At 47.1% G+C, this 19,090-nt stretch overlaps 1 protein-coding gene across 12 annotated transcripts in view; it reads right to left on the bottom strand.

Moving 5' to 3' along the window:
- Positions 1 to 19,090, bottom strand: part of LOC119173521 (complement factor B) — a 1,265,978-nt gene that overhangs the window by 517,837 nt on the left and 729,051 nt on the right. For all 12 annotated transcript variants that reach the window (XM_037424323.2, XM_075896490.1, XM_037424324.2 and 9 more), the window contains one exon: positions 11,913 to 12,035. In XM_037424323.2, the coding sequence (XP_037280220.2) occupies positions 11,913 to 12,035 (123 nt within the window). The remainder of the gene's footprint in view (positions 1 to 11,912; positions 12,036 to 19,090) is intronic.

Raw genomic sequence — 19,090 nt, 5'->3', positions numbered from 1 at the left:
AGTTTGTGCGGGTGAATTTTTGGTTACAGCACGAAACGATGAACACGGAAGCAAGAGGGACGCTAGCGAGCGCCGACTCGCAACTGAAATTTATATCTGAAGAACACAAGAACATGAAAAGAAGACATGAAAAAAATATCAACGTTGCGCAGAAATGCCAAAAAGGAATATAAAAAGTTACATAGAGCATGACTTGACGGTGCATGTGTTGCGAAAATATGTGAACTCTTTTTCTGTGAGATATACCGATGGCTCACTGACACACGCTTCATACATTTGTTAAACATGGAAAGTCTCTATCACTTCCCCAGTTATCTCGGATATGTGTTTTGACAAAACCTTTGTATAGGCAAAGACAGATGAACTGCCACATGTGCTGCATTGCGATGCCAGATGCAAGGCGTTCGAATTCCTAAACGCATTTCTGTGCTCTCTTAAACGCACAATAATGGAACGGTCGCTCTGCCCCACGTATGAATGTCCACATGTAAGAGGGATCTGCTAAACAATACCATGATTGCAGGGCACAAACGTGGAAACATGAGTAATTACACAGTCACTTCATTTCTTGTCAGTTTACTCCATTTTACTCCAAACCTTTGAAAAAATTTTACTGCTGTTTACTTACATGTGACAATAATCAACTATTATTGGGGTGCATGACAATACTAGCGATAAATATAGCTTTATTATGCCCTACAGTTATGACACTTTTTCGACATCTCTTTGAAATAATTGTTACATTTGTATTGGGGAATTCGCAAGGCAATGACTAGTGGGACCATCGCTGAAAGTGAAGCGCGAGCGGGAGCACGAGCTGTAGACGCTGGACTGCCCGAGCATTTGTTTCCGTACCGGCTGTCTACCTTTTACCTGGCATCGCTATTAAATCCCCTTGCAAAGTGGTGGAAGTGTGCTGGGTACGCAAACCTGGAACTTCGAAGCCGGAAGCTGCCAACTGCATCAGCAATGCCTGATCAGACGACCGAGCAAGGCACCACCCAGCAAAGCACGGCCCAATCTCAACTGGTCATCGTGCCTACCACCCTGCGCCAACGAGATCTGCCCTTCTTCAGCGGCACCGAGGGCCAAGATGTGGATGACTTGTTGCAGCTGTTTGAAAGGTGAGCGCCGCCAACAAGTGGGACGACCCCTCGAAATTGGAGTATGTCCCATTTTATCTCAAAGACGTCGCCAGCCTGTGGTTCACAAACCACCGTACTGAATTTATCACTTGGGCCGGTTTCAAGACCACCCTCGCAGCTGTGTTCGATCGCCCCGCAGTGCGCAAGCTGCGTGCTGAGCAGCGCCTACGCGGACGCGCACAAAGGCAGGGCGAAAACTTCAATAGCTATATTGAAGATGTAATCGATTTATGCCGGCGCTTCAACCCTGAGATGACCGAACATGACAAGATCAGGCATATCTTGAAAGGCATAGACGATGATGCCTATCAAATGTTGCTGGCAAAGAGCCCAAGTACCGTATCCGAACTTGTGACATTGTGCCAGAGCTTGGAAGAGATTCGGAAACAACGTGCAGCAGTTCGGAGGTCGACGACTGCAGAAGACTCTCTCGCTGCCCTGGCCGTCAATGGTGACAGCTCCCTGCTGGAGCAGATAAAAGAATATGTACGCGAAGAGGTCGCACGACAGCTTCCATGTCTCTCGTATCTGCCGACCACCGAAGCACCAACGAACCGCCTAACGCCTACAATAAGACAGGCTATTCAGGAGCAGGTCTCCGAGGCGTTGCCATTACCTACGCCTGCCTCTCAACCAACGCCTGTTGCTGCACCACTGACTTATGCGGCCGTCGCGGCAATGCCTCCTCCATCTCGTCTGCCAATGTATACGTCACAACCTGTGCGACCGTCCACCGCGCCGTTTCCAGTTACACAGCAACACGCCGGAAATCCTTGGCGCACTGCTGACAACCGGCCTATATGTTACTTTTGCGGAATTCTAGGTCACGTTGCACGTCTATGTCGTCGGCGCTTCACAGTTAACGCACCAAGATATCCTGACTATTCATTTCAACCTCCATACCACGCGCCTCACGTACCACCTGAAGTTCACGAACGCGATGCGCAAACTGCTTCCGGCGCCCGAACATTCGCTTCTAGACGTTCTACTTCCCGCTCGCCTTCACCTTCACTAAGTCGTCGTTCCGTGTCGCCTATGCGTCGACGACCCACCTCCATTGAGACGGAAAACTAACTGCCGCAGCTCCGGAGGCACGAGCTGCGTCATCGTCTAATCGTTTAAGTCCTCGCCTGTCTCCCGCCAATCTTATCGATGTAATCGTCGAAGGTGTACGAACACTCGCACTCATCGATACCGGTGCCGCAATATCTGTGATTAGTCAGAGACTCTGCCGCTCTCTTCGTAAAGTGACGATGCTTTCTTCCGTGGTTTCTCTTAGTACTGCGAGCGCCCAACAAATTGAGCCCGTCGCGTCATGTACAGCAAAAGTTGTGATTCGAGACGTGTTGTACACCATTGAATTTCACGTGTTGGCTTCATGTTCCCACGATGTCATCCTAGGATGGGATTTTTTATCACGTCATCACGCCGTCGTGGACTGCGCTCGGGCCGAAGTGGAGCTGTTACCGTTTGGTGATGCGCCTTCTGTTGATGCGGCCGTATCTAGTGTGGCTAACCTTGTCGTCGCGACGGACATAGACCTTCCTCCTTTCAGCGCCCAGTTTGTCCCTGCCTGCTGTGCTTCACTTTCTGACGCTACCGTCTTATTCACGCCATCTGACATCTTCGGTAGCCGCCACCACACATCGCTGCCATTCGCCGTTCTTGAGCTTTGTCAAGACACTACCGGGATATTTATTTCCAATCCCAACTCGTGCCCCCTCAGTTTGAGCCGCAACGAGACGCTCGGCCACATTCAGCTCATCAATGAAGGTACTATTGTGCCTGCCGATTTCTTCGACACCAAGCCGAATATGGAGCTGAACGCGTTGGTTCCTCACTTTGCCTTGAACAGCGTGTCTACCGATGCATTTCACCGTTCTATTGAAAGCCATCTCGCCCCGGCTCAACGAGAGCAGCTTGTTACCCTGCTGCACGAATTCAAGCGTTCGTTTGACTTTCCCCAAGCGGTGCCAGGAAAAACGAACACCGTTGTGCACACAATTGACACAGGAAAGAGTACTCCTTTGCGCCAGCGCCCTTATCGTGTGTCACCAGCGGAGCGTCGGGTAATTGCAGAACAAGTAGACGACATGCTACAGCGCGGAGTCATCAAGCCTTCTTGTAGTCCTTGGTCTTCCCCAGTTGTACTCGTCAAAAAAAAGGATGGTTCAGTCCGGTTCTGCGTAGACTACAGGCGCCTAAACAACATTACGAGGAAAGATGTTTACCCTCTTCCCCGCATAGACGACACTCTCGATTGTCTCCAAGGCGCAGAATTCTTTTCCTCGCTTGACCTTCGCTCGGGTTATTGGCAGGTCCCAATGGCTGAGTCTGATCGTCCAAAAACGGCATTTGTCACACCGGATGGCCTCTCTGAATTTACCGTGATGCCATTCGGACTCTGCGATGCGCCTGCCACATTCGAGCAAATGATGGACAGCATTTTACGTGGTCTCAAATTGAACATTTGCTTGTGCTATCTTGATGACGTTGTGGTTTTTTCACCCGATTTCCCTTCGCATCTCACTCGTCTGCGTAAGATTCTACAGTGCCTTACAAACGCCAGGCTTCAGCTTAACCTGAAGAAGTGTCACTTCGGGGCTAAACAACTCACCATACCTGGTCATGTCGTCTCGAAAGCCGGCATTCTTCCCGACCCTGACAAGCTTCGTGCTGTTGCCGAATTTCCTAAGCCGACTACTGTTAAAGAACTACGGAGCTTTGTGGGCCTGTGCTCCTATTTTCGTCGCTTTGTCCGGAACTTTGCCTCCATCATCGCTCCACTCACCAAACTCCTTGCTGGCCCTGCAGATCTTTCGAATTGAACAGCAGCCTGTAACGAATCCTTCGCAACACTGCGCCAACTCCTTACCTCACCACCCGTACTGCGCCATTACGACCCTACTGCGCCAACCGAAGTACACACGGATGCAAGTGGTGTCGGCCTTGGTGCAGTACTCGCGCAACGCAAGCCAGGGTTTACGGAGTATGTGGTCGCCTATGCCAGCCGCGCCCTCACTAAGGCAGAAGCCAACTATTCTGTTACGGAAAAAGAGTGCCTCGCGATTGTGTGGGCGTTAAACAAGTTTCGCCCCTATTTGTACGGCCAAACTTTTGATTTGGTAACTGACCATCACGCACTCTGTTGGTTGGCTTCGCTGAAAGATCCTTCCGGCCGCCTTGGACGTTGGGCACTACGCCTCCAGGAATTCGACATACGCGTCGTCTACCGATCGGGGCGAAAGCACTCTGACGCAGATGCGCTTTCACGATCACCCGTGAAATCTGATGATACGGATATATCAGCCCTGGACCTTCTCCTTTCTGCCGTCAGCGTCACAGACATGCCATCCGAACAGCGGAAGGACCCTTGGATCGCCTCGCTATTGAATATGCTTTCTGACGCATCAACTTCCGGTTACCCGCGTGCTCTTCGCCGCCAAGCAACGCATTTCGCCATACGGGATGGCTGTTATACCGTCGCAACTATCAAGTGACGGGTCGTAAATGGCTGCTAGTCATACCCAGCCATATGCGGTCTGATATCTGCAAATATTCTCATGCTGAACCGCAACACGCACACGCCGGTGCGCTAAAGACGTATGAGCGGATCCACCAACGTTACTACTGGCGGGGTATGAACACGTTTGTACGCAAACACATTCACTCATGTTCCCAGTGTCAGCAGCGCAAGACATTCCCTCATTCACCCGGTCAACTGCAGCCTTTGCCATGTCCTGCACGCCCATTCGACCGTGTTGGGATTGACCTATACGGCCCGCTACCGTGCTCTGTTGGTGAAATCGAGGGGTGATTGAGGCTGCCGACCATCTGACAAGGTACGCCGAAACGGCAGCGCTACCTTCGGCTGGTGCTCGTGACGTTGCAACCTTCATCTTGCACCGGTTTGTTCTTCGTCATGGTGCACCACGGGAGCTCCTGAGTGACAGAGGACGCGTATTTTTCTCCGAAGTTCTGCAGCAGCTCCTACATTCATGCCGTACGGTACACCGCACATGAACAGCCTACCACGCTCAGACCAACGGCCTAACGGAACGTTTCAACAGAACCCTCGGAGACATGCTCGCTATGTATATTGATTCCGACCACTCCAACGGGGACGTTGTTCTTCCCTTCGTGACGTACGCCTACATTACGGCGATTCAATCAACAACAGGCTTTTCTCCATTTTTTCTTTTATATGGTCGTTACCCATGCAACACACTCGACACAATTCTGCCATACAATCTTGATGCCTCAGAGTTCAGCCCAGTTTCTGAAATGGCCGAACATGCCGAAGAGTGTCGTCAGCTTGCACGGTCCTTCACAGCCGATAACCAAGTCCTCCAAAAAGATCGCCACGACCATGATCTTGTTCAGAATACCTTCCCCGTCGGTTCTCTCGTGTGGCTCCGACTGCTTTTCCACTCTCCTGGACTGACTCCCAAGTTTGCACCGAAGTATACGGGCCCTTACCGCGGCATACAGAACCCTTTTTCTGTTACCTATGTGATTGAACCGCTCAAGCCGTCCACGGACAAGCGCCGCCTTGGTCGTGAGACGGGCCATGTCAGTCGCCTCAAGCCCTGTTACGACGCTCCTGTTCTCTCGTCACCTTGAGTCGCCAGGATGGCTCGTCTTCGTCGCCGGGGCATTGTATTGGGGAATTCGCAAGGCAATGACTAGTGCGACCATCGCTGAGTGCGAAGCGCGAGCAGGAGCACGAGCTGTAGACGCTGGACTGCTCGAGCATTTGTTTCCGTACCGGCTGTCTGCCTTTTACCTGACGTCGCTATTAGACCCCCTTGCACATTAAACAGTTCCATTATTTACCCATGCCTATGACAGAAAAAATGCAAACGTATATTAATGTGTCTTGTCGATTGTTACTTCTTACTTTGAATGACGAACAGCTATTCTTATTTTGTATTTTTTTATTTAACAATACTGTCAATACCGGCAGGGATTTTTACAGGAGTGCGTTGGAAAGTGTCAACAAGCATTCTATATTCACATACTTATACAATCGTTTGGGTACAAAAAAATAATGGTATAAGGTGATAAAAATTATGGACCTACATTATTAACGAGGCACATGTCTCAGTCACATGTGCACACACTGAAAAATAACACGAAAAAGAAAGAAAAAGGCAAGCACGCAACATACAAAGTTGATACCGACTTCCACCTTTTTAAACCACAAATGTACTGGCAGGGAGGACAATGATCAGTACAAACCTTTTAACATCGCTATCATGTAGCTGATGGAATGGCTTGGCCAGCAAGCTCGTAAAATTTGTTGACAGTGGGCTGCACAACCACCCTCTCGGGTAAAGCATTCCACTCTCGCACTGCCCGCGGGAAAAACGAAGAACTAAAAGTATTGTTGGTGCATAAATATTCTTGCAGTGTAAGGTGATGCTTGTGACGGGTTTCTCTAGAAGTGTTGAAAGAAATGTAGGTGTTCGAATCTACTTTAAGTTTGTTGTGTAGGATTAGGTAAATAAATTTGAGTCGGGATAGCATCGCACGACTGGCTAGCGGGTGAAGGCTAATATCTGTCAGCATTTGCGTAGGCGAGTCGGTGCGCCTATATCTGTTACAGATAAAACGCGCGGCTTTGCGCTGGAAGGCCTCAATAGTGGCTATGTGTTTTTGGGTAGACGGGAACCATGCCACGCTCGCATATTCTAAGATAGGGCGTTTAATCGTCGCATAGGCCAAGAGCTTGGCTTCTTTTGTCGAGTATCGCAAGGCCCGCTTTAAAAACATTAGCTTTCGCGTCGCTTTGCCAGTCACGTGATCTACATGTGCCGACCATCCGAGATCTGACGATATGACGACGCCCAAGTACTTGTACTGAGTGGCTGTTTTAAGAATGATGCTATCATAGCCATACGGTAAAGTGAGTTTGGATTTTTTTGTAACTGTCATTGCAACTGTTTTATCGAAGTCGATGACCATTTGCCAACTCTCGCACCATTGTGCTAGCAAGGCGAAATCATTGTTCAAACTTATTTCATCTTGCTGGCTTTGTATTTCTTTCTACAGAACGCAGTCATCTGCAAATAACCTAATTTTGAATTGAACCCTACAAGCAATGTCGTTTATAAACAAAATAAACAGGATAGGAGCCAAAACTGAACCCTGAGGTATTCCAGAAAGCACCGGCATAACTTCAGAAGTGCTGGCGCCTAACTTGAGAAATTGGCGGCGGTCAGTTATATAGCACTTAATCCAGCGGGAGATTGGCCCATCCCCTAAAATATGTCTGAGTTTTTGAAGAAGCTTGGCATGGCAGACACGGTCAAATGCCTTTGAAAAGTCTAGTAGAATTATGTCTATTTGTGTCTGATCGTTTAATTCTTTAGCGAGATCATGCAGGATTTCTACAAGTTGGGTAACGGTAGAGAGACCAGCCCTGAAGCCATGTTGATGGGGATGGAGAAGATTGTTTTCCTTGATGAACTGAGTAATATATTTTAGTATAATATGCTTTAAAATTTTGCAGCAAGTACATTTGAGAGAAATAGGCCTATAATTAGACGGAGAAGAAGGATTGCCAGATTTGTAGACAGGCACTATTTTTGCCATATTCCATTCGGCTAGCAGGCATTGTTCTGAAACTGACTTGTTGTAAAGAAGACAGAAGTATTTGCTTACGGGTTCGGCGTAGCGTTTCAGGAAGCAGTTCGGGATTCCGTCTGGGCAGGTCGACTTCCTATCGTCTAACTTCAATAGGAGTGAAAGCACGCCTGCTTCGGTTATGACTGGTGCACTTAGCGTCTCGTTTCTCTCTATATATTTTGTCCTGTAGGCATGCGCAATGCCATTGACAGGAGCATATACGGAATGGAAAAAACGTTAAACGTTTCTTGATGTTGCTTTTCTTCCTTGGGTGACAGTGCCTTTGCACTGCTTTATTTACATCTAATATATCGTCAGAAATTTTGGGGTGAATGTTGGATAATGTTGCTAAGCGTTGTACTGCAGTAGTGCTGCCTTGCTAACTTTGTTTCTTCTTTTAGCAGCCTGTTTGATGAATTTATTTTTTATTGGTGGATGTCCGGGTTCGGAAGGACCTGATTAGATTTACTCAAACTTTTTATTCTTCGTTTTATGTGAATTACATCGCGCGAGATCCATGGGTTGTACTTGTTAGTGCTCTTGAATTTGTAGGATATATTGCCTCAAGCAGTGCATAGCATGTGCTTTGAACAAGAGCCAAATCTCGTCTAAGCCAGCCGAGCCGTCTGAGACCAGTTCATGGAAGTTGTAGTACTCATGGGCTAGGTAGGTCATAATGGCATCGTCATCTGCTCTGTTAAAGGCGTATACGGACTTTCTAGTACCACGTTGAGCAACCTTTTCTGGAAGTGTTAGCGTACACAAAACCATATCATGGTCAGATATTCTTTCAAAGACTTCGACGTTGTATTTCCCTTTCAAAAAGAAATCACTAAAAAAAACGAGGTCTAAGATGGAGCTTGAAGTGCCCTGCACACGAGTAGGGTGAGAAACAACTTGGGTAAGGTTGAAAGTAAACAGAAGACTTAGCAATATATTGTTTGTTACCCTTGATGAGCATAGAGAGTTCCAATTATGATCGGGGAGATTGAAATTTCCTCCCATTATTATGCCGCTCGCCGCCATGTGATCTTGCATATAATCTAGAAGCTGATCAAGATATGACGCTTCGGCTTGGGGGGTCTATATACCGCACCAACACAGAATTATGCTTGCCAAGCTGAATCCTACACCAAACCGCCTCTACACCCGAAACGTCTGGAATCACTGTGTAACTTATGCCTTGTTTTAGTAGCAAGGCAACACCACCGCCTCTAGCTGGTCTAACTTTTCGGATAATGAAATAGCCCGGTGGAGCCACCTCACAGTTTCCTATATCATAATGTAACCAAGTCCCAGTCACACAAATAATGTCGGGTTCGAGTGCAATCAGGTTTGCTTCAAAGTGTTCGATTTTATTGATAAGGCTGCGCTCATTAAGGTTAAGCACAACTAGCGTCGAGGGCTGTTTCGAGGTCGCCCGGCTTGTTCGTTTTCCCTGCTTCCGTTTTTTGCGACTTCCACTGTGTCGCTACTCTGGTCATCCCAGGTGTACAGGCGATTATTAATTTTGACTTTATTGTAACACAAGCAAACTTTGTCTTTCTGGTCTCGGTGTTCCTTTGTTCTTTCCCAGAGCTTTCTTCTAATTTCTCTGACTACGGGCAAGAAATCCTCGCTAATTGAGTATTTTGTTCCTTTTAGCTTCTTGCAATTTTTAAGTACGTTGTCTTTATCCCGATAGTCAAGTAACTTTAAGATTACAGGTCTGTTCTTAGGACTGCCAGTAGCCTTCCATCGCCCAAGACGGTGAATTCTTTCTATGCCAGCCGTTTTTATTCCACTGTTATCTTCAAAGTTTCCTTTTTCAACAGCGTCAAGCAGATCCTGGTGCGTTTCAGTTTCAAGTTGCTTGACACCATACACAACAAGGTTAGACCTACGGCCTCTGTTATCTAACTCGTCAATTTTTTTAGTTAAAGATACAACCATTTTTTCTAGTTTATCAACCCTTTCCAGGCATTCAAGTACCTGCTTTTCCATTTTGTCTATTTTTTCTAACTGTTTATCTATAAATGCAAGCTTTTGGTTGGTCACCATTTTTTCGTTCTTTATCTCCTGGATATCCTGTGCAAATATTTTGAGCTGTTCTTCAAGCACAGTGCCACGAGGCCCAGGATTAGTCTCGACCTCCCCCGCCAGCAGCAGCAACAAACGCAAGGAAGACGATAAATCACAGAACCATTCAAGCAAAAGATGTGGGCACGGCAGCAAAACCAGGCATACATTACTGCTACGAAGGCATTTGCCAAATTGCTTTCTCACCTGGACGGCAAACAAGAAGGGGTTCGAGCGATGCATTTTGGCATTGCCGCTGCGCCCACTGAAGGATCCCTCGCCAAGACAGTCTCTTAAGTAGCAGCTCCGTGACGTCATGGTCTCGGAAGATGTTCTGCTGTTCACTGGGAAGTGACCGCCAACGCCATCTGATGCCCGATGATAAGGCCAGGTATGTCCAGTGTTCGTGGGTAGGCGTTGAAAATCCATTGATGAGTTGCCCAATGTCGGTCCAGCTGAAAAAAGCAGCATGCCAAGCATAACCTGGACGGCAAACAAGAAGGGGTTTGAGCGATGCATTTTGGCATTGCTGCCACGACACTGAAGGATTCCTCGCCAAGACAGTCTCTTAAGTAGCAGCTCCGTGACGTCATGGTCTCGGACGATGTTGCGCTGTTCGCTGGGAAGTGACAGCCAACGCCATCCGATGCCCGATGATAAGGCCAGATATGTCCAGTGTTCGTGGGTAGGCGTTGAAAATCCTTTGATGAGTTGCCCGATGTCGGTACAGCTGAAGAAAGCAGCATGCCAAGCATAACCTGGACGGCAAACAAGAAGCGGTTTGAGCGATGCATTTTGGCATTGCCGCCGCGCCCACTTTGATCTTTTATCTTTGATATTTTGCTCTAATTTACTGGAGACGTGTAAATACTGATCATCAATGTAAGATCTACAGAGTATAACTACACTGCGCATATTGAGCAGCCTAAATAAAAACAACCTTACATAAAAGAGCTGCAAAACTTTTATGTTTTGGAGTAAGCGAAAGCGCTACGAAGTCCATGTGCCCCTGTCAGGAAGTTTCACTGCAAAACGCGTGTTTACAAAATTGCTTGTCAAACAACAGGAACTTTGCCGATGTCAACGAAAGTTCACAGGCATGAAGTCGGAGTTGTCGAGATTGTGTAACTTGAGCGATTTAACCCTTTCAGGCCTGCATTTTTTATTTTGGTCGGATACACTTATTGTGCGCGTTTTTCTCGTAGTTAGGACCTCAGAAGACAACAAACAAATTTAGCCACTGGTACAAGCACTTTTGAATTAATTAACATGGCATTAAATTAGGTAATTAGGGTCCAGTGATTGGAAAAAAAATAGGTTCTTTTTTCTTGCCAGTCAATGGTGTACACAAAATGAAAACCAACGTCTTACCTCTCAGGCTAACACTCACTGAAACAGATTCGGTACGTCGTCCCGAAAATGGCGCTTACCCGCACAACTTACGTGCCTCGGCTACAAGGTCGCGCTGCTTCTTTGTGGCTGCCACCTCCACAAACGTGGCGTAATATTGGTGTCAATTGCAGTGGGGATCATTGAAGAACTATGCCCCGAGGAGTGAGTAGTATTGGTTACGTTTCCGAGATACTAGGGGAAATGTTGTACGGTGGTGGCAATTGACATCACCAGGGTCGAAAGGGTTAAGGAGATGAAGGCTAATTGTTTTTATAAATAAATTTAAAGTTATCTCTAATGGAGCCTTTCTTAGCACATAAACGTTGCTCTCGAACCCAGACATTTCAGGGGAATAAGGAGAACTTTCTCTTACTACGAGAGAATGACGCCCAGATTATATATACGGAATGATTTTAGCGCATACTCAAGCGTTCGGCTGCAATAAATGTTTAAAGGTCGTCTCTCATTGAGTTAAGCTGCCGTTTAGCAGCGAACCCAACAAATGGCACTAGTTGTTCATGTTCAGGATTCCTGGACATCAGTGGTGCAGCGTCACCGATAATTTTGTTCATTTTTTAAATTATGTCACTGAAAGTGGTTGCACCGCTACTTGTGCAAATAAAACTCTTGATTGCGGTGAATCGACAGCGAACACTAAAAAACGAGATCTTGGTACCATATTCTTACCATCTGTAATGAGAAATGCAGCGAACTTTGCCGCTCTTTCCTTCTGAAGAGCCCGGTTGTGTCTGATTCGAGCAATGTTCTCTTTCAGCTCCTTTAACGCTGCGCTGATGGATGTGCCGCCACCTGAAAAACAGTGAAGAGACATATTGTAACGATGTTGAAGGACTCGGAATGTTATAAAACGTATTTATTAAGAGCGAATCTGTGCCTACAACTCAAAGGGACTATGGTCGTGGCACGTTACAGCAGAACACCAAAGATGTCTCCTTCTTCTACTTCTTCAAGAAGTGCCCCAAGCGTGTGGCGCACATCGGCCGGGGCCAGCTGGGTTCTCGCGCAACACTAGACGGCGCGCATGTATGTCCCTGTGAGCGCGGTGATGGGTGCGTTGTTTGAGTGCAGGAACTATATCGCGGCAATATAATCAAGGTCTACAACGTCAATCGCAAATACGAAAATCAGGGCACACTTCACGCAAACATTACCAAATATACAATATATCTTCTAAATACAAGTGCTTTGAAAATAGATTGAGTGAATTCAATGGTAAAACAGATTTGTCTATTTAATGGATGCTCAAAGCCGTACGTGGCAAATCAGCAACAAACTATTCAATTTATTAGCATAGAAAATTCATAAACAAGGTGTGTGTGCGGAACTGCTATTTCGACAAACTGGCTGGTTTTCGTCAAGACTCCTGCCGATTTTTTTCGAGCTTATGTGTTTGTGCTTCACACTCTCTCCTCCGATTCAAACAAAGCAGCTGGAGAACGCCACTGCGAAAGCTGGGTGATAGAGAAGGGCAAGCCACCGTGATGGAGACCACCGGGCAGTGCCAGTGCAAACGCGCACTCTTCAACGGGAGCCGTCGGTTCACCTTAGTTGAGAGAGTGGTCATGATGCGACGCCACACGAGGGGCAGGGCTGCTTGCATCACATGTGCTTCTGAGCGCTTACCCATGGTGACGCAACAGACATGTGTCCCTCTCTAATATCATTCATCTGTCACATTTGTTCCTTTATGCTCCTTCTTTGTGGCTGGAGGCTATGCCGCCACCACCTCAAAGTGCTAGTTCTGCAGCGGCTCCACCGTGATCAGCGCCTCCTCTATTTTATCAATGCCAGCCACATGCGCCTGATCCAGTTGTTCGCGACCCTCTCCTCTAGCCCTTTTCTGCTCTCTCCCAACGCCTAGCCTTCACATGCGCTTTGCGGTCATAGGGGAGAGAGTCATCGTGTGGTGCCTCGTGACTGAAATCGTATGAAGTAACTTTTTTGTTCAGTTGTGTACAAATTCGTGGGCCAGGCCCCAGAAACTCATCGCTACTTTCAGTTTCAAGGAACATGCATGCTCGTAGTAGTTGCCGGGCATCCTTAGATCCGGTTCAGCGGAGTGAGGTTGATAAGAGAGTTTGCTTTTATGGGCTTTCACATGTTTTTAGAAATTAGAAAAATTCGATACCTCTGTAAAATTTTTTTAATTCTTATTCCTTCTTTTGTTACTTTTATTTCAGGCGAACTGCGGGAAGTGATTGACTTGCGTTCGTAGCGCTTGCCTCCGCTCCTTCTCGCTCCTCGCTCAGTGATATGTTCGATCGCGCTTAGATATCCGGCTAAGTTGGCGTGTCAACTACGAGAAAGATAAAGACGGCAAGCTGTGGCGGGCGGAGAACAGAAGTAAACTTCCTGCGACTCATTCGACAGCTGTGATAGTGACTGACTCGTATTCCGTGTGTTCATTCTTATCATCGTCGTCGACATCAGCAGTACTAGAGACTTTTAAATCATTACTCCCAGCAAACATTCGTCTAGTGCAAATGATATGGTTGCCAGGCCATCGTAGTATATTTATAAACGAGATGGCTGACAAACTTGCGCGAACATCTCTTGATCTTCCGATTGTGCCAATCATGCCTCCTACAGCTTATGTAACAGCAGCGAGGTTTAGAAAACTTTCCCTTCTTGAAAACTCATCAAACACCATGATACTGAATCCAGATTTCTCGTACCTGCACTTCACATGGAATAATAAATGGTGTTCCACGCGTAAATTGGAAGTCTTGGGAACAAAACTACGTTACCGTGTACCACCTCTCAATTTCTACTTGAACAGGTCTGGTCTGGTGCCATCCCCTCTGTGCTAAAGCTGTAACGAACCTGAACATATCGACCATTTTCTTATCACATGTCACCGATTCAAAAATCAAAGAAAAAACTGCTTCAAAATTTTATTCAAAAAATTAGGAATATCACTTAATACTCCCAATATTTTGTCTTTTGGGGCCACTTCATTAGGACACAGCGACAGGAACATCTGCGGGCTCTCGGCGAATTCATATATAACACAAGATTACCTTGCTGAGTCAGCGATCAGCTCTCGAATTTTACTAGTCACACTACCTTTTATTATTTAGCTGATACACTGCAATGATTCAACTTTCAGGAGAATTTCATATAACGATTCCACCACAGATATTCAACAAATTCTATTATTCCTCCCCCCCTTTTTTTCTATTTTTTTCTGACATTGCGCCAAATTAATTTCACAGTCAAAACACAGTAATCATTATCCCCTAATCTAGAAAATCTATAGGTATTTACTTGCATTAACCACCGGCTTCTTGGCTAATCCCCCTTAGTGGGTGAGAGCCACAAAAGAAAGGAACAAGCAAGCAAGCAAGAAGCTGCAGTGAGCTACGCCGAACGAGTGAACCATGCATCGTTGAAGATGGCTTAATCAGGCAAAACATGTTTTCTGGAGTGCTGCGGTGCGCTAACCCGGAGATTTCTAGTTCCGCGAAGGTTTTCCAGTGTGTCCTAAAAGCAACGGGAGAGCACGAGAATTTGGATCCATTATTTGAGCAGGTATTGATTTTGCATAGGTAAATATGAGTAAACCCAGTTTTCTGCAAGCCTGACTTGACTGACAGAAGAGCCGTGTTGCTTGACCAATTGACGGAGACGGAAACCCAGCTCCTGTCGGAAAAATGGGTTTATTAAAAGGCTTGAAGATGAGTTGGCTAAGCAACATAACTTTTGTTTCTTTACATTCGGCGTGTAGTTCAAATGATGTCAAATACTTCTAGGTTGCTTCCTGCTCATGAAATTCCTTCAGCCACGGTTGGAATATTTGTGAGTATTTACATCTAATAGTGTCACTGAAGTACACGTGATGGACTAAAAGCATCTAAATATTACTAGAGAACTTCGATAGAGCAAACGTTTGACCATGCGAACTTTTTTTCTTCAAGCCAACAGTGTTGCCCTAACGAAGACGACTCAACTTGCCGAAACACTGTTTTTAGTGACGTTCTTTTTCAAAAACCTTCTGATTGTTTGAATTCAATCATTTTTTTTCGTTCTTTCTCGCCATTCACACACAAAAAATAGAGGAGGCCCGAACAAGCCTCTCCGTACCTTGAAGCTTCTCCGTACCTTTGAACTTCACTGCCGTTTGGTACTGAGGTTCCGTAAAGGCGCGTTTACACTAGATAGACGCGACAAATATTTTCATCGGTCAACTGTTTTTTTGAGTGTTTTTCGTTTTGTCATTGGCATATTGACACTGCTATGACACAAACAGTCCGCCGATGGTCTCTGAACGACACTGTACGCATTTTGTCGTGCGCACAGTCTTCCGTCAGCCAATTCTGTAGTCAAACTGAAGGCACACGCAGCAACACCAACTGAACTTGCACACCTGCATCTCCTTTTTAGTCAAGCTCCCTGCTCTGCCATTGTCCCTCTTCGGCTACACGGCGTAGCCCCTGCCATAATCCATGGCATTGACAGCCGAAAGCGCGAAGACACAAACAGAAAGCGAAAAAAAGACTTTCGTCAGGTGCGCGAGATGTCTATTCTAACGCCGTGGAAGCCTCGGAAAGGGCATTATTATATCTTCCGAAATTTCCTCATGGCTTCAAGGTCGTTTGAAGCAAAGACATGGGCAACTTTTTGCTCAGCCACAGATATCCTGACGACACGCCGACTACAGGCCTGCCGATTCATTTTGCTAGTGTTTTTGGTCTGTCACCATGTTACACTACGGCCGCCTGCTGTCGTTTCAGGCGTGGCCTAGAGTGACCAGGGGGCTTGGTGACTCCGTCGGCGTGCGACTTGTCGGCTCATGGTCTGCATCTGCCTCATGTCTTCGTCGGGGTCGTGTCAGTGTCGTGTTGCTGTTGTGTAAACGCGTGTTAAGAAAACTATGCGTGCCGTCATGTAAGAAGAATGCATTATTTTTAATGATATTACCTACAGAACAATTCTGCGAAAACATTCAGATCCGTAGGCGATATGACTAGTCTTTACGCAGTTAATTTTACGTAGATCACATAAACAACGTGATTGCCACAAATACGACGTGCCTAACCCACAGTTGTTGATAATTTTTGCATTGGTTCGGATATCCTGGGTTCAACGTTTGCTCATAATATCCGTATGTCAGTTGTAAGCTAAAGCTGCTTTTATAGATTGACACTTTCACACTACGTGTATGTCTGCTTTTTATACAAAATGTGCAATAAAAAGTTCGTTTTGTTTGTGCAGATCGAGTTTCATCGTACTGAGAAGGCAGCCAGCTTAACTCTCACCTGTTCAGACAACACGAATAAAAAAAAGATTAACCAAATTTTACGAATGGTCGCATCGTCCAAGTGGCCAGCAGCCGTGAAAGAAAGCACGAGAACACTACGCTTGTATGCGAAGTGGGAAAGCAGGGTTCTCGCGGCAACCTTCATCCTCTGAACTTTTTGTCCTTTCTCTCAATTTTGAGGCGACACCGGAGACGTCGTGAAAGAAAGTTTTTGTTCATGATTCATTTCTAGTAAGACACTCAGCAACCGCCAGTGGTAAAAGCAGCCCTGCCGCTACCGAGAGCAAATACATTAGATGGATGAATGGAAGGGTGTATTCGTCCCTGCCCTTTAGATTGGGCGGCGGCTCATGCCACCTAGCCATAAAGCTAAGTAGTATCACTATGTGTAGAAAGATTGAATTTCACTCGCACCTTGATTGTAGCAACCTAGCAGTTAGCCTTGCCCTGGTTATTTATACGCTTTTAAGTCTATTTTGCATTCACTGTCCCTAAATCCCAATGATTTGTAAAGTTCGGCGACATTATCTTGGCCTGTAGAGTGCAGCCCTTTACGAAACATTAAAATGTTCAGCCGTTTCCTCCTCCTCTCCACACGCACTACATAATGTGCCTGAGCCTTCTTGTTGGCTCGGTACGGCTTGGTCCGTAGTACTCCCGCTCTGGCCTTGAACAGCAGATAACTGTCCCAGGAATATCGTAGATTTTTTTTTGCAGTTTCCTGCTTGAAAGTTTGTTAGGTCTCCAGTGATTATTTTGTAGGTATTGAAGTTTTCCGCGTGTGCCTCTCTGTTTCCTTCACCTCTTTTTAACCAATCTTTCCTTTTGGGTTGGTATTCTGCTGTTGTCTAAATACTTGCTTGCAAACTTTTGAGTTCACTTCCTTCAATAACATTCTTCCACCAGAAATGTAGTGATTCTGAGACAGACAGGCTAAAAAAAACAAGCGCCTTTATAAGGACGAACTTGTGGCCACGAGTCTAATGACTATGGCCGTTAAAGTCTGAGTAGGCGAGTTGCACAGATCCAACGATCTTCATCTTTCCGTAGCCCGAGTGCACGAACGCGTGGCGCATGCCAGCCAAGTCCTGCCTGGACCTCGTGCCACGATGGTTGCGGTGGGCTACTTGAACGTGGCCAACCTGTCACGGCAATATTGCCACGTTCCATTTCCCAAGTTTTTGTTATCGTCCCAAAACACCACACGATACTCAGCGCAAACCGCGCCTGCAGTTTTCGAGAAGGTTAGGACTGTAGTAGATCATTTCGATAAGATCACGCCCACTGTGCGAACGGTACAGATTGTTCTGGAACCTACGCCACCGCCAGCGATAACGCTACAACATTCGACGGCAAGAGTATAAATGCCGACGCGCTTCGCCGCTTGTCAGTTGTCGATCGAAGGCCGACGCTCCATTCGCCGCTATCAGTCCGAGACTGCTATCTGTGCGAGACTGCTGCTGTAATTGGACTTTCCGTTTACCGGGCACAGGTTCGCCCAAATAAACAGTTAAATCCCAACACGAAGTCTCCTGTCTTCGGCCACGTCACGACCCCGTGACATCTGGTGGAGGTGCTGCTTCGTTCAAGTACCGGACGCCCCCGTCCAGTCGTGAACCCAGCCCACGTCGTGGAGAAGACACCGACGCCAACCAGGAGCAGCGAATAAGCCGCCGACAGCAAAGGCCACCACCGGAGTACGGGCTTCTACAAGACAAGGCGCGGAAGACCAAGGCCATGACCGCGACTGCAGCGACAATGACAACCGCAGCGTCCCAGCCCACGATGGTCATGCATCAACCCAGGGAACCACCAATTTTCTATGGGTCATCGTTCGAAGACCCGGAGTCCTGGCTAGAAACATACGACCGTGTGGCCGCCCTCAACCACTGGGACCATGACGAAAAGCTGCGTCGTGTGTTCTTCTATATGGAAGGCACCGCAAGGACCTGGCTCGAAAATCGAGAGTCCACGCTCCGAACGTGGGATGTTTTCTGCGGCGCATTCCTGCAAACGTTCGCGAGCGTCGCTCGCAAAGAGAGGGCCACTGCTTTATTAGAGACCCAGGTTCAGCTACCAAATGAAAATGTCGCCATTTTCACAGAAGAAATGACCTGACTATTGCGTCACGCTGACCCAGACATGCCTGAGGAGAAAAAAGTTCGTTTCCTCATGCGAGGGGTCAAACAGGAGCTCTTCGCGGGACTGATGAGAAACCCACCGAAAACCGTCCAAGAATTTGTAGCCGAAGCGACCACTATCAAAAAGACCCTGGACATGCGCACCAGACAGTATAATCGTCGCCTGACAGCAGACTGCGCTGCTGCTCAAGCCAGTAACTCCGGAGACCTGCGTGGAACGATCCGAGCGATCGTGCGGGAACAGCTGCGCAAGCTGTTGCCTTCGGCACAGCCTCAAGTGGATTCAATCGCCGAGAAGAACTTCGGCAATCGCTTCAAATTCCCCACGCACCGCTGCCCGAGCCGCAAGCTATGAGCTACGCCGCTGCACTGCGCCACAACGCTCCTCCCCGTCCACGCCAAAACGCCGCCCCATCGCACTTCCGTCGACGGACGCCACCGCC

Source organism: Rhipicephalus microplus, chromosome 5, assembly GCF_043290135.1.
Source record: "Rhipicephalus microplus isolate Deutch F79 chromosome 5, USDA_Rmic, whole genome shotgun sequence".
Taxonomy (NCBI): Eukaryota; Metazoa; Arthropoda; class Arachnida; order Ixodida; family Ixodidae; genus Rhipicephalus; species Rhipicephalus microplus.
Note: the sequence above shows the minus strand (reverse complement) of the source record. Positions and strands in the feature narration are given on the sequence as shown.